Genomic DNA, 15,859 nt, shown 5'->3' on the forward strand with positions numbered 1-15,859 from the left:
ATGGCCGCAGTGATGAGCACCACTCTGGTGTTTCCCTCATAAAGCAAGGGAGGGAGGGAGACATTAAGCAAATAATCCCCGTAATAAATGTGTAATGGCTAAGGATGGTGATACCACGAAGGAAAAGGACAGGGTGCTGTGTGTGTGGGATGGACAACAGGTTGCCTTTCAATTAGGGTTGAGGGGAGACTTCCTGGAGGAAGAGATATTTAAACTAAGCCTAAAGGATGAGCAGAAGTTAGCCAGGAAGAGGGAAGAAGAGGGTACAGGGAATGAGTGGCAAGTGCAAAGGCCCTGAGGCGGGAACAGTTTGGGATCCCAGGAGAAAGAAGCAAAAAACTAACACTGGGAGGCTCAGTGCAGTAACCAGCAGCCACATGGGGCCGTTAAGGTCAATTAAAACTAGATGAAGTTAAAATTCAGCTGCTGAGTCATGCTAGCCACCTTCCAAGCGCTCAATAGCAGCAGGTAGCTAGTGGCCACCGCGTAGGACGGCTCAGATTTCCATCATCATAGTAAGTTCTTTTGGACTGCGACTTGGTAGGTCATGGGCAAGGTCAGCCGAGGGAGGGGTGGGGGCGGAGATCAAGAGCAGGACAGGAGCAGGTCACAAACAGTGTTTGGGTGTGGATTTCATCCTGAGCAGGCTGGGAGGAAACAGTAAGGCCCCATCGGCATTTTAAGAAGATCCCCCGGATGGCCGTGCATGTCTGGGTCCCGAGGGAGCCCAGCTGGGGGCTGCTGTCCAGGTGGTGGTGGCCCCGACCAGGTGGTGGGAAGGATGGAGAGATGTTTCTGGAGGCAGAGGCGGTGGTAAGACAGGAGTTCTGAGCTGGCATCTCTAGAGACTAACCCTGCGCCACGGCCACCGCCCCAGGCTTTAGCAGGGTGGGCCCGGCCCCCCTTCTCCAACAAGGGGGCACAATTTCTAGACTGAACTCGAGGTCAAGGGGTCCGGTGAGTACACCGAACAGCAGCGCCACAGCTCTGCCAAATTGCGCCTCCACTGCCACAGTCAGGAACCCGTGGCCTTCCCACCAGGCCCGTGCGCCCCCCACCCCCCGGCTCTCCCCAGCTCTCCCGAAACAGAAACCCTAGCATGTAGTTTAATAGGCATGAGGACAACGGACTGACTATACAATCAATGAGCCCGTTCTAGAAATCCAGGGCATCTGATCACGATCCCTATGGCCCAGGTGACACGGCACGATCTCAGACACCCCCAACGCAGGAGTGAGATGTGCCAGCCGGAGGCCAAAGGCTGGCCAGCGAGGCATCCTGGGGTGGCAGGCAACGCTGCCATCAGCCTGCAGTGCAGATTAACATCTGTCCTGCCCACCCGTGCAACACTGTGCCCAGTGCGGTGCCAGGCGGAGCGTTTTCCGTACTTTAACCCATTTAAGCCTCATCGTAACTCCATTCGGTAGTACCATTGCCTCCATTTGCATCTGAGGAAACCAGAAGAGCAATAACGTGCAAGAAAGCACACGGGTGGGATCCCAACTCGTTTTCCTGACGTCCGTGCTCGTAGGCATTGGCCATGCACCACACACCTGCGTGCACGAGCCCACGCACACACACACACGCGGATGCACGGACCCCGGGCCCTCCTCTTCGTTCTGCTGCCCCCTCAGCTGGGCCCCAAGGCCCACGGCTCGGCCAGGTCTGGGTCCAGCTCCGCAGTGAGCCAGAGAACAAGATGACGGGCGCGTAGGACCCACTGAAGGGGTGCAGGCCCAGCCAGCTCCGAAGCTGTCGGGCACCCCACGACACATGCCGGCCACGCTGCGGCCACCCCTTCCCGCACCCTCCCCGCAGAAATGCCAGACCACGAAGCCTGCAGGCCCGGGTCGCCTCCTGCCCTGCACCCTCCTCCTGCGGGGAGCGAGGCAAGCAGCCTTGGGACCCTCCGGCCGCGGCCGATGACTGGCACACCTCAGCAGCGTCCGGTCCCGAGGGAACCCCACAGCCACACGCGGCGGGGAGCCTCGGGGACAGCCCGGCCGCGGGGCCACATCCCAGGGGAAGACAGTTCTGAGTCCAGGGGGGCTGTCCCCTGGCCCCCCGAGGCACCGCGGCCACCCCCCGCCGAGCAAGGGCCACCCCCACCCAGGACCACGGGCAGCACCAAATCCATGGCAGGGACCTGGGGGCAGAGGCCACAGGGATCACAGGGATGCCTTGGTCAGGACCCCGAGCTGAGACCCCTAATCCGCAGCGCCCCGGGGGGGTTCGCGGGGGCTCCAAGGGTCGCCTCCTCCCTCCGCCTTCTTGCAAGCTTGCCGGCTGCTCACGGGCTCGTGATCCACCTGGTGTGTCTCCCCCTCACTTGCTTTCTCCCTTCTTGGAAGATCGGCTTCGAGCAACGCCAGGTCCCCTCTGCGGCCCGCGCCCCCCGGGTGGCCCTCTGGGGTCCGTACCTACCGCCCGGCGCGGGGCCCACCTTTCGGCAGCAGCGTGGTGCCAGGCTAGCTCGGCTGGGGCTGGGGGTTGGGGGACCCCACAGGCCTGAAGGCGGTGTTCATCTCATTGTTCTTTCCAGACGACAGGCGCTGTCGCTACTAGAGCCGAGGCCCTGAGGTCGGCCTGCCCGGAGCTGGGCTCCACGCTGGCCGGGCCCGGGACCCGAACCGAGCCCCCCAGACCCCCCGGGGCTCACTGCTTGCCCGCCGGTGGCCCCGCGTCAGGGAGTCCCCTCTGCTGGCTCTAATTGAACAGGGCACCGCTGCTCCCCACCCCGCTTCGCCACTGTTTCCCCGCCCCAGCCGCTTCAATATTCTCAGCGTTTATCACGCACCAAGATCGCCCACATTTGCTTGTTCATTAGATGTTCTCTCCCTATTTTTTTTTAAGATTTTATTTATTTATTCATGATAGACATAGAGTGAGAGAGAGAAGCAGAGACACAGGCAGAGGGAGAAGCAGGCTTCATGCAGAGAGCCCGATGCGGGACTCGATCCCGGGTCCCCAGGATCACACCCTGGGCCAAAGGCAGATGCTCAACCACCGAGCCCCCCCGGGTGGCCCTTGTTAGATGTTCTTATCCACTTGGATGTGAGTCCCCAGGAGGAGAGACATGACCCAGTGCCTCCGGGGCGTCGGTCAGCGGGCACGCGTGGCTCAGGGCTCATGAATGAATGAGCGAGTGGCCTGCAGTGAGCTCCCCGACCTCGCGGTGCCTCCGCGTACTTCTGTGTAAAACGGAGATGGGAATAGACGTTCACCACAACACTGCGTGTGACTGAGGGCCTAGCAATACCCAACACTCAACACACTCAGCCAATAATTATTCACGTGGTGTTTTTTGAACACCCACTATGAAAGACAAGATGAAGCAGTAGTTCTGAACAGTTGCTTCGGAACAGGCCCGCTCCGGGCTCAAGCCTCGCCTCCACCACTCTGGGTGAAGCTCTTCTTAAACGGTCTGGGCTTCGACTTCTCTCTCTACAAAATGGAAATAGCACTAGGACCACACTGGGTGGTTGCAGGGATTGAATCAGACAGTGATTCAGGGCCTGCGAAGCACATTAGCAGCACTTGGCAGTTAGTAAGTGCTCCATAGCAGAGCAGAAAAGAGACCAGATCAGTCCTTACCATGGATGGACTGGTGCCAAGGTGCTTGGGAGCACACAGGTGCTGTGCAACAGGGAGGGTATCTAACCCAGAGGGTTAAGTTCAGAGAAAACTTTCCGAAGAGGGCTGGAGAGTGTGGGTCAGCTGCGTGGAAGTGGGGAGCAGGGAGCTATGCAAAGGCCCCAGGACAAAGCCAAGCAGCACCGGGACTCTCTGACCCAAGAAAAGGGAAGACGTTGGGGAACAGCAACAGAAAAGGCTAATGTCCACAATAGCCAAACTGTGGAAGGAGCCTCGGTGTCCATCGAAAGATGAATGGATAAAGAAGATGTGGTCTATGTATACAATGGAATATTCCTCAGCCATTAGAAACGACAGATACTCACCATTTGCTTCGACGTGGATGGAACCGGAGGGTATTATGCTGAGGGAAATAAGTCAATCAGAGAAGGACAAACATCACATGGTCTAATATGGGGAATACAAGAAATAGTGAAAGGGAATAAAGAGAAAGGAGAAAAAATGAGTGGGAAATATCAGGGAGGGAGACAGAACATGAGAGACTCCTAACTCGGGGAAACAAACTAGGGGTGGTAGAAAGGGAGATGGGCGGGGGGTGGGGGTGACTGGGTGACAGGCACCGAGGGGGGCCCTTGATGGGATGAGCACTGGGTGTTATTCTGTATGTTGGCAAATTGAACACCAATAAAAAATAAATTTATATAGAAAAAACAAACAAAAAACAAAAACAAAAACAAAAAAAGAAAAGAAAAGGCTAGACTGCTGAGTGGAGGTCAGTCTGTGCAAGGCCTGACAAACTTGGTGGCCTTCATCCTGGAGACAACAGGGAACTGCTGCAGGCTGGTAAACCAGGGCATGCCAGGGGCCAGGGGCACCGAGACGGATTGCCCTGGGCAGTAGTGCGGTACACGGGACGCCATTCCCTGCCTTGACAGCGCACTTGTTCTTCCCTCCAGGGGTTAAGGCATAGTGTACCTCCTGGACTGTACAGTAAGCATGGCTAGTGTCCAACAGCATCTGGTACAGTGGCTGCTCAATACTACTTCCTGAGCACCTGCTGTATGCCAGACCCTGGGCTAGGTGTTGGGGGGATACATCTGGAAACATAAATCCCTGACTTCTGATGGGAACAGAGAGGGAACTAAGTAAATAAATACACAATACGCTATGTTCAATGGTGATGAATATTGTGGCAAAAAAATAAATAAATAAGAGAAGTGGATCTAGAATGCTGGGCAGGAGTGAGCGAGTGTGATTCTACTGAGAAGGTGGCTTTGAGCAAAGACTGAGAGGAGGGCCTGAACCCGTGGATGGCCAAGGAAAGAGCACTCGCAGCAAAGGGAGGGCAAGTGCAAAGGCCCTGGGGTAGAAGGTGCAGGGGAGTTTCAGAAAGAGCGGGGAGGCTGGTATGGCTGGAGCACAGGCAGCCAGGGGAGCGGCAGGAGTGTGTGAGATCTGGCATCGCCTTTTTTCTTTCTTTCTCTTTTTAAATCATATACTCCTTTGAAACAATGCACGGGTCTCAGACTGTTACTTATAGCACGAGTCCTAACGGGGCTCGTATTGAGTTAGTGCCTTGCTTTCTGCTACTCGCTAAGCTCTGGTCTCATGGCTTTTCCTTGTGCCCCTTCTAGGCCGTTCTCCACACACTCGTCAGAAGAGTGTTCTTAAAATGTGGATCTTGTCAAACTGCAAAGTCTTCCCTTTACTCTTTGTTTTGTTTTTGTTTTTGTTTTTGTTTTCACTTTACTCTTTGAATAAAACCCCAAGTCCATACGATGGGCCTGCCAGGACAGCCCCGTGGGCTGTGCCAGCAGGCGGCTTCCCCTCCCCTGGGCACACCGCGAGCCTGCCTCACTGGCTCTCTCTCTCTCTGCTGGGTGTCACGCGTGCTGCTTCCCTCGGGGAGACTCTCACCTCCTCACATCCGCGTAGATGCCTCCTGCACACAGGCCTCCCACCCACCGCCGGCTGCCCCATCTCAAGTGGGCACTCCGCCCCACCCTTCATTCTCTATCTTGCTTCCTTCATAACACCCACGAGGGCTGACTTGTTTGTGTGACACGTATTGCACCTCGCCCAGGAGTCCTGAAACTCTGTGTGCACAGGGAGCGGGGAGGTCTTGTTCTCTCTTATTCCCTTCATGGAGCCCAGCACCTGGCACCCAGCAGGTCCCTGGTGCTTGGATACAAATGCCCTCTGAAGGCAAACACCTCCCTCCCGCTAACTTACCCCCCAGAGCGCCTCACGCGGTGGGGTCTTGACCGCAGGGGTGTCCAGGTCACAGGTGCTCACCCTGGGGTGATTTGAGGTCTGACCCATTCCCACCGCTATCCATCATTCTATTGCAGATGCTGATTCTAATTGCTTGAAAACAAGTGGCATCAAAAGCCAAGACTGTCACAGTCAGAGTCGAACGAGTAAGTGTAGAGATGCCATTTCTCGTTGCCCATTCCCTGAGACCATTCAGGAGACGAGGTACTCTGATAAGCTTGGACACTGAGGGCTTGAGTGGCACCGCTTGTTCCCAAAGAAGACAGCAGATTTGTAATCAAAATTCCATTTCTTTTCACATGGACGTGGTGTTCTAAGAATGCAAGTGAGGAGGCAAGGAAGTTTTCTAACCGTGGCAAGTCTCTGAGTGAAGGGTTTATTTCTCCTGGTCTACTGAGGGTCCTTCTCTCCTGAGTACTCAGGGACCAACTTGACCGGATGAGCACTGGGTGTTATACTATATGCTGGCAAATCGAACTCCAATAAAAAAATATACAAAAAAAAAAAAAGAAAAGAAAAAGTACTCAGGGACCAGAGGAGGGAAATCACCATGTGTTGGCAGTTCTCTTAGCCATTCCTGGCCCTAAAACAGACCTACCTGGGGCCGAATCAAGTCTGCCAGGCTTGGTGCCAGTCACTGGATACAGATTACATTATAATCCTCCAACTTCTGCTGTGAGGTAGGTACTCTTCTGATCGCATTTACAGATTACTGGAGAGATTACGATTACAGAGCTGGGAAGAGGTGAATTCCGCACCCAAGCCCAGGGAGTTGGACCCTAGAACCAGCCTTTACCACAACTCTTAGTGGAACAAGACAAATACCACCAGCTTTACTGAAAAACATAACTGTAGGCTTGGTCCACCCAGACAGGTATGGATATGGGATTTTAGTGCAACCTGTCAGAAAGGTCATTTGACTGTCATTTTGTTAATTCTTTTTTTTTAAAAAAAGATTTTACTTATTTATTCATGAGAGACACAGAGAGAGAGGCAGAGACACAGGCAGAGGGAGAAGCAGGTTCCCTAAAGGGAGCCCGATGCAGGACTCGATCCCAGGACCCCGGGATCACACCCTGAGCCGAAGGCAGACACTCAACCGCTGAGCCACCCAGGCGTCCCGTCATTTTATTAATTCCTAAGAATTAGTCCATTGTTCCACCGAGCAAGGACAGTCTGTGAGCCATGGTGTTCCTAAGTCAGTGTAAATTCGGTGTCCCTATGTGTGCATTTTATGATTGCTTTAATGGAAGGCAGACATTTCACAGCTCAGTGAGGGTCCAAGGAGAACACTGAGTCATAATAGGGAAAATAACCCCATTAAAAAAGCAGTAGGGATCCCTGGGTGGCTCAGCGGTTTAGCGCCTGCCTTTGGCCCAGGGCGTGATCCTGGAGACCCGGGATCGTGTCCCACGTCGGGCTCCCGGTACATGGAGCCTGCTTCTCCCTCTGCCTGTTTCTCTGCCTCTCTCTCTCTCTCTGTGTGACTATCATGAATAAATAAATAAAATCTTAAAAATTAAAAAAATTAAAAAGCAGCAATTCTCATGAGTTAATTAGAAGGGTTTTTTTTGGGGGGGGGGTTAAAGATTCTATTTAATTTTTCATGAGAGACAGAGAGAGAGAGAGGCAGAGACACAGGCAGAGGGAGAAGCAGACTCCATGCAGGGAACCTGATGCAGGACTCGATCCCAGGACCCAAGGATCACGACCTGGGGTAAAGGCAGGCAGGCACTCAACCGCTAAGGCACCCAGGTGTCCCGAGTTAATGAGAAGTTGTATAGCTTTTAGAATTTTTTTTTTTAAGTAACTTCTTTTTTTTTTTTTTTTTTTTTTGCCTTTTCCAAAGGCCTCCAAAGTTCTCATCTATGGGAATTTGTGCGAGACCTGCTTCTATCTCCTGAAGAAAACTGTGGCATCCTGGAATGGGAAGATAGGGAACAAGGTATTTTTCGGGTGGTAAAATCAGAAGCCCTGGCAAAGATGTGGGGACAAAGGAAGAAAAATGACAGAATGACGTATGAAAAGTTGAGCAGAGCCCTGAGGTGAGTTCACAGCACGAAATGCCCCAAGCCTTCGGGCAGAGTTCTGTAAAACGGCCAGCCACAGAGAACTGGATCGGTTTTGCAGCGTTTTCCTTGGTGGTAGCAAGGTCATGGGACAGCACCCCGGTGCTTAGTTACAAGTGGGATTAGGGTCAGTAAGCAGCCCCGCCGTCCTCCCCATCCTTGGCAGTGGCCCCTGGGGGGGGGCTCTGAACACAGGCCGCCCCACACATACACGCGCAGAACCCGGTTCTGATCTGAGTGTGGCAAGGCTTAGTCCTCAAGACGTCTGGGAAAGGTTTCAGTGTAAGGTGATCACAGGGTGTGAAAATACCAGGGTGACCGACCAAAGACCAGCCGGGTCACCTGGGCGGACGAGGAGCATGCTTATGTTCTGTTGTCTTCCTGGGGTGCAGGCCTCCGCACATTTCTCCTTCTGCTGTCTTTCCCAGGTACTACTACAAAACAGGAATTTTGGAACGGGTCGACCGAAGGCTAGTGTACAAATTTGGAAAAAATGCACACGGGTGGCAGGAAGACAAGCTATGATCTGCTCCAGCACCGAGCTCCTCTTACAGATGTCTTGTCTTCTACGCCATCGGATTGCAATAGACATTTGAAAGTCTTTTTTTGCTGTTGTTGTTAACCTGCAAGTGTGCTGATAAAGTTTCTCCACCTCTCAGCTTCCATGTGGATTCAGAGTTGTTGTTGTCTGTTCCCACGGTGACAGCAACCCTTTAAGAAATTCCTTTTTTTTTTTTTTACCCAAGGGAAGGAAGGAATGAGCCCGATCAAACATCCTTTCCCTAATCAAGAGTTGCAGAAACACAATAGCCCGAGCTATTGGTGCTACTCTGAGCAAAAGGATCCACCTCTGCCATTAGAGACTCACCCAGTGCTCCCATTGGAAAGGCTCAGAAGCTTGAGCCTTTATTTAACTGTGGCAGCTCGCAAAGGAAAAGTGACTATTTGGTAGCTAGTAGAGTAGGAGGGGGTGACAGGTGGGTAAGACAAACATACTGTAGCTTTTAAATTGTGCGAGTCAAATGCCTAGAAAAAGTGTCTCAATTAAATAAGAGAGCGGCTGTATCGAGCTGGGACAGGATTGGATTTAGCAGAGGTGAATGGTACGTTTCTGAACCAGAGCGTCGTGTGGGCCGCTCAGCAAAACTCCCACGGCCATCCTAGAGCAACACACTGAAAGTTAGGCACATAATTAATTCCTGCCGAGTTAACTCCCCCTCTTCTCCTGGTGGTGGGGGGCAGCAGAGTTAGTCAGCAGGGACTTGCGCCCCATTTCCAAATCACTGCTGTTTCTGATCCAAGGTGTCAGCACCACAAGGTTGTAGCTTGTTGATTCTGTGGCCAAGACGTTAAACCTTGGAGCTGGCCCTGTCCTGACACCTCCGTAACGGCCGATTCCATTATAAGGCTCCTTGGCTTTGTCTTCCTGGCATGTACCCTAAAGCTCTAAGACACATCTCCTTGGCAAAAGGACGGACAGTGAATTGATAGCAGTAAATGCTGATGGGTTAAGGTCTGCACTGACGTCTTCTCGTGGCTCTCGGGTGGGGTAGGGAAGCCATCGGTGACCCACGACCAGGTGGCCAGCCCCGAGGACTACTGCTCCAGCAGAGCTTCCTGCTTCATGCGACCAGGCACTGAACCACCATACAGGACGAGGACCTCCATGCTTAGAGCTTCACTTCAAATGCAACTTGTTCTAAAAAATGTGAATTACTGTAAAATAATCTATTTTTGGATTCCTGTGTTTTCCAGGTGGATATAGTTTATAAACAATGTGAATAAAATATTTAACACGTTAAAATGTCTCTGTATTGTTAAGTTGGGCAAGGCAGACTCGGGAAAGCATTAGCGGCCTGTAAGACCTTTGCTGAGACTTCCATTTCTTAGCATTTTGGAGCTGGAGATTTTTTTTTTTTTTTTTTAGATTTTACTTATTTGAGAGAGAGAGAGAGAGAGAATGAGTAGGGGGTTGGAGCAGAGGAGAGAGAGAAAGAAGCAGGCTCCCCACTGAGCAGGGACCCCAGCGTGGGACCCTGGGATCATGACCTGAGCCAAAAGCAAATGCTTAACTAAGCCACCAGGTGCCCTGAGATGAGATTTTTAAAGAGCCCCAAATGATGCAAGAAATAGATGCAACGATCCTACCCACCACCTACATCCTAAGACAGAGGGTCCCCTTTGCAAAATGAAATCTATGGGCCAGTGGGGCCTACAGATATGCTTTGGTATATCACAAATCACACACACACACACACACACACACACACACACACACACACACACACACTTTTTCTGAGGCAGCTGTTTTGAGGTTTTGTTTTGTTTCTTACTATGAATTAGTTACCTTATCTAAAAATCAGGGGATTGGGACACCTGGGTGGCTCATCAGTTGAGCATCTGCCTTTGACTCAGGGTGTGATCTCAGAGTCCCGGGATCGAGTCCCACGTCGGGCTCCCTGCATGAAGCCTGCTTCTCCCACACCTGTGTCTCTTCCTCTCTCTGTGTGTTTCTCATGAATAAATAAATCTTTTTAAAAATAAAAAAAGTCAGGGGATTTACAAAAAAAAAATCCAGATTTCTAGCTTCTGTTAAAAAATCAGATTGGGCAACACTAGTTTTTCAATGCTTTGTGGCAGTAATTATCGCCTGGAGCTAAGGAGAAACTGCCCCTTTGGGCAGAGCATTTGGTCACCACTTCATACCTCCTTCCACACATTCAGCTTTGTTCTTGCATTATTGTGCTTTGTTTTGGTTTCGCTTTTGTTCTTTTCTTCATACACCCAGAATGCTTGTACATTTTGAATATGGGACCCCCATCCTGGCTATCTGAAGAGGTAAGTACCATGTCAACGGACAGACCCACGAAAGAAGAGTCTAGAAAATTGGAAATGTGCTAACAGGAAGTAACAGTATCCCTCTGCCACTCAAGAAGTTTTCTCTTTACAAAACCATTAAACCAGCCTCTTCTTTGTATTAGGTTCCCAGAGCTGTCCATGAAAAATTACCAAATTTAGTGGCTTAAAACAGGAGGAATTCATTCCCTCCCAGTTCTGGAAGCTGGAAGCCTGAAATCAAGGTGTTGGCAGAGCCATGACCCCTCCCTAGGCTCTAGGAAAGAATCTCTCCTTGCCTTCTTCAGATTCTGGTGGCTCCAGGCCTCCTTTGCTTATGGCTTCCAATTCCAATTCAAATCTTTGCCTCCATCTGCATGTGGCCTGCCCCTCCTTCTCCCCTTTCGTCTCTAAGAAGAATCCTCATCACTGGATTTAGGAACCATCTGGATAATCCAAGATGATCGTATCTTGAGACCCTTAGCTTAATGACACCTGCAAACATCTTTTCCAAATAAGGTCACCTCCAGAGGTTCTGGAGGTTGGGACACGGGCATATCCTATCGCAGGACATCATTCAACCCACTATGTTCTTCAAAACGTGAACTTTACTTAAACATATAGCTTCGTGATACAATCCATTAAAGAATGGAAAATACAAAGAGCCGCTTAAAATACCACACCTTAAGCAAAAGATACAAAAGTAAGTCAAAAAAACCCACTACAAAACAATGTAAAATTCACTTATCAAACAGTCAAGTGAGGGAATACGATCCTTTAAAAAAAAAAAAAAAAAGATTGCAAGAGAGCTTTCCATAGAAAACTTTCAGTATATTCATATGGGATTGTTCAACATTGTCCAAAATTCAAAAGTATTTTGAAGTTCACCTGTATAACCTTTCACATCTTTAAAAGCTCTGATAAGGATTTTAAAGCCTTCAGTTTGTCTTATCGGGACATTTAAAATGGAATTTGGCCATTTGCTTTATGGTACCATGAACTAAGAGGCAAAGAAATGCCCAAGCAGTCTGCCTACTCTTCTCTCAGAAAAGCACATGCTGAGATCTTAAAACTCATTTCTCGAGTAGGTAAGTTAAAGTGATATTCCTTTAGCAGGAAAATACAAAAGTAATGTATTTTTAAGCCAAAATTCTGACACTGAAGTTGAAAAGAACAAGGAGATCTTTTCCAGAGCTTAAAAGCCCAGACCAAGTCTTCCTTTCAGAAGAGCAAGTGATTTAAGATACCAGGAGTAGAGAGGCGCCTGGTGGCGGTTCAGAGTCCCACTCTTGGTTTTGGCTTCGGTCATGACCTCGGGGTCATGGGATCGAGCCACACATCAGCTCAATGCTCAGTGCAGAGTCTGTTGAAGTTTCTCTCTCCCTCTCCCTCTGCCCCTCCTACTCGTGCTCTGTCTCTCACATAAATATTTATAAATAAATAAATAAATAAATAAAATCCCATGAGCTGATCTTTAGACAGGTGCACCAGAGGTTAAGAGAAAATGCCTTTTAAGGTAAGAATATAAGAAATGAAAACATGTGTCCACCCAAAAGCATGTACGTGAACATTCTCAGCAGCATTATTCATAGCAGCCAACAACTGGAGACACCCATATGTCTACTAACAGATGAATGGGCAAATAAAACATAGCATATCCATACAATGGGATATTACTTGGCAATAAAAGGAAGTGAAGGACTCACGCATGCTGCAACATGTAAGAACCTTGAAGACATGCTAAGTGCGAGAAGCCAGTCAAAAAGACCATCTATTAAAGGACTCCATTTAAGTGAAATGTGCAGAGTAGGCATGTCTAACAGAGCAGGTGGACTGGTGATGGGCACGGGTTGGGGCAGGAGTCAGTTGGGGGAACAGTGACTGCTGATGGTACAGAGCTTCTGGGGGGGCAGGGAAGTGCCAAAAATGTCCTAAAATCAATTGTGCTAATTACACAACCTTGTGTATATATACTCGAGACCACCGAATTGTATACCTTAATTGTTCGAATTCTATGGTATGTAGTAAATCATATCTCAAAAAAACTATTGTTTAAAAAACAATAAAAGAGATTCCAATGATCCACTGTGTCAAACACTAAGAGTCCATGTGAGTAAAGAATAAGAATGGACCACTGGATTTTTTCATTGTGCTAAAATATATATAACAAAATTTAGTATTTTAACCTTTTTAAATATTTTTTTATTGTATTTATTCATAGAGACACAGAAAGAGAGAGGCAGAGACACAGGCAGAGGGAGAAGCAGGCTCCATGCAGGGAGCCTGACGTGGGACTCGATCCCAGGTCTCCAGGATCACGCCCCGGGCTGCAGGCGGCACTAAACCACTGTGCCACTGGGGCTGCCTGTATTTTAACCTTTTTAAAAAAGATTTATTTATTTATTTGAGAGAAACAGCAGGGGGTAGGGGCAGAGGGAGAGGGAGAGAAAGTCCCAAGCAGACTCTGCGCTAAGCACGGAGCCCAACCCGACACAGGGCTCACTCTCAAGATCTTAAGATCATGACCTGAGTTGATACCAAGAGTTAGTTGCTTAACCGACTAAGCCACCCAGGCGTCCCTATTTTAACAATTTTTAAGTGTACAATTCAGTGGCATTAAATATATTCACACTGTTTTGCAACCATCACCACCATCCATCTCCAGAACTTATTCCTGTTGCCAAACTGAAACTCTGTAACCATTAAACACGAACTCCCCGTTTCCCGTCCCCCAGCCCTGGGAACCACCAAAGGGACCTCATATAAGTGGAATGATACCATATTTGTCCATCTGCATCTGGCTCGCATCAGGTCTTCAAGGGTCATCCATATTCTAGCATGTGTTAGAATTTCCTTCCTTGTTAAGCCTGAATAAATTTCCATTGTCTGGATATACCAAACTGTGTTTATTCCTTCATCCATCGATGGACACTTGGGTTTTTCCCACCTTTTAGACATGGTGAGTAATGCCATGAACATGGGGTGCACACATACCACTTCCAGTCACTGCTTTCACTTCTTTGGGGTATTTACCCAGAAGAGGCATTGCTGGATGGGGCCATCAGATTTTAGCAACATGGAAGCCACTGGTGACCCTGACAAGGGCAGCCTGATTGGAGTAGGTTCAAGAGAGAACAGATGATAGTGGGGACAGCAAGAAAAGGCAATTCTTTTTTAAGATATTTTTTAACGAAGGGGGCAATAGCAGGAGAGCCTTACGAGGGCAAAAGAGGATTTGAGGAGACTTGAAACAGCAGGACTGCATGCTAACAGGGATGATGCAGAAAAGGGCAGGGGTAGCCAAGAGCAGGAGGGAAGGGATGGGGTCAGTGTGCACGCAAGGTCTGGCCTTCAGGAGCAGAGCTCAACCTGTCAACAGGAGAGCATGTGGATGTCAATCCCAGCAAGTTGGAAGACCTCAGTGGAGAAAAGATAAGGAAGGTATTGGGTCCTTGGTGAAATAAGGAGCTGAAGGGAGAGGGGGAGCCAAGTGGGAGAGTTTACTGAGGAGGGAAAGACGGATTTCCAAGCCATGCCGAGCGCCCACTTGAGGTTTGTGGTCAAATTTTAAAAAGCCCAGTCAACAGGGCTGTGGCTTGCTCTGGTCACGGTCATTTCCAGGGCAGGAACTGAGTCACTGAGAGGCGTCCTTGACCAAGGCCAGGTTCTGGAGTAGTTATCATTTAGAACCAGATAAGATCTAAACAAAGTAAGGAGGGAAATAAGGACAGGAATAAGGTGATGACCACTGAGAACTGATTGAAAGGTCTAGTCATGTTGAAGAACTTAATAGGGGGGAAGTTTATAGTAAATTAATGTTCAGAGACGTGTCACACAGACACACACACAGTCACCTCCATGGGTGGAGTACAATTCCTCACCCTTGGATTTTGGGCTTAGCCATATGATTTGCTTTGGCAAGTGAACTATCAGTGGGCATGACACAAAGGCTTGAAAAACACTTGCGCATTTGGGATTTTCCTCTTGCAATATCAGCTTCCTGAGAAAGGAAAAACGGTAGGTTTCATTTTCTTGCATCCTCACGCTTCTGCCATCACTAGGGACTAGCCATCACCATGCTCCCCAGAAGGATGACAGACATGTGACACCGAGCCACATCAACAACTACCGCAGCTGAACCCGGCCTAGGTCAGCCGAGCCCTAGCTGACCTGGACACATGAGTGATACATGATGGTTGTTTTAAGTCACTGAGTTTTGAGGTGGTTTTTTACAAAGCAGAAGCTGACCAAGAGAGGGTCCTAGGGGTGCTGCACTGGAAAGAAGGGGTGGTCAAAGTTGAATTTTTGAATAATCACCATACGATCCTAATTGTTCCCACTTAGAGATGAGGGAACTAATACTCAGAGAGGGGAAGCAACGTGCTCAAATATCTATAGGTAGAAAACGGAGAGCATGGATTTAAATCCTGGTCCATGTTGTCCCAAAGCCATGTGACACATCACCTCTTACTAATTTTATTCTCCTTATAAATTTGGCTCAGAAACTCTTAGGATGTATCTTAATGCCATTTAAAAGGAATATAGTTTGGGGCACCTTGGTGGCTCAGTCAGTTAAACGCCTGCCTTTGGCTCAGGTCGTGATCCTGGGGTCAGGCCCCACATTGGGCCCCCTTGCTCAGCGGGGAGCCTGCTTCTCCCTCTGCCTCTGCCCCTCCCCCTGCTCACGCTCTCTTTCTCTTTCTTTCACCATCTCTCAAATACATAAATATAATCTTTAAAAAAAAGGAATATAATTCGATACTACCACTCAGGACATAAAACCTAACTGGGTAAGTTAACCTCATCAATATTTATCTTTGAAAATTACAGTAAGAGGTCTCAGAGCAAAACTGGAGACACTTCCAGGTGTCAGATCTTTATATACAGGAAACGTGTTAGATACATGTGATTTCTAGCTAGTGACTTACTTCTAGATGACAAAATAGACCAAAAACAGAGAATTATCTTAAAACTCCATCTTTGTGTTTATAACCAATTTTTAAATGAGCTCCGTCCCCATTACTGAGTAACATTAATTTTTATAAGTTTATCATATATATTTAATACTGTAAAAAGCCAGAACGGTT

The 15,859-nt window shown here is 49.1% G+C and overlaps 1 protein-coding gene across 1 annotated transcript in view; it reads left to right on the forward strand.

Annotated features, from left to right (window-relative positions):
• ELF5 (E74 like ETS transcription factor 5) overlaps nucleotides 1–9,815 on the forward strand; it is a 30,818-nt gene extending 21,003 nt beyond the window's left edge. Inside the window, exons 5-7 of the mRNA XM_041723576.1 lie at nucleotides 5,946–6,014; nucleotides 7,718–7,913; nucleotides 8,366–9,815. Coding sequence (XP_041579510.1) covers nucleotides 5,946–6,014; nucleotides 7,718–7,913; nucleotides 8,366–8,462 — 362 coding nt within the window. The 3' untranslated portion in view covers nucleotides 8,463–9,815. The remainder of the gene's footprint in view (nucleotides 1–5,945; nucleotides 6,015–7,717; nucleotides 7,914–8,365) is intronic.
• The last annotated feature ends 6,044 nt before the right edge of the window (nucleotides 9,816–15,859 follow it).

The sequence above is a fragment of the Vulpes lagopus genome, chromosome 11 (assembly GCF_018345385.1).
Source record: "Vulpes lagopus strain Blue_001 chromosome 11, ASM1834538v1, whole genome shotgun sequence".
In the NCBI taxonomy this organism is placed as follows: Eukaryota; Metazoa; Chordata; class Mammalia; order Carnivora; family Canidae; genus Vulpes; species Vulpes lagopus.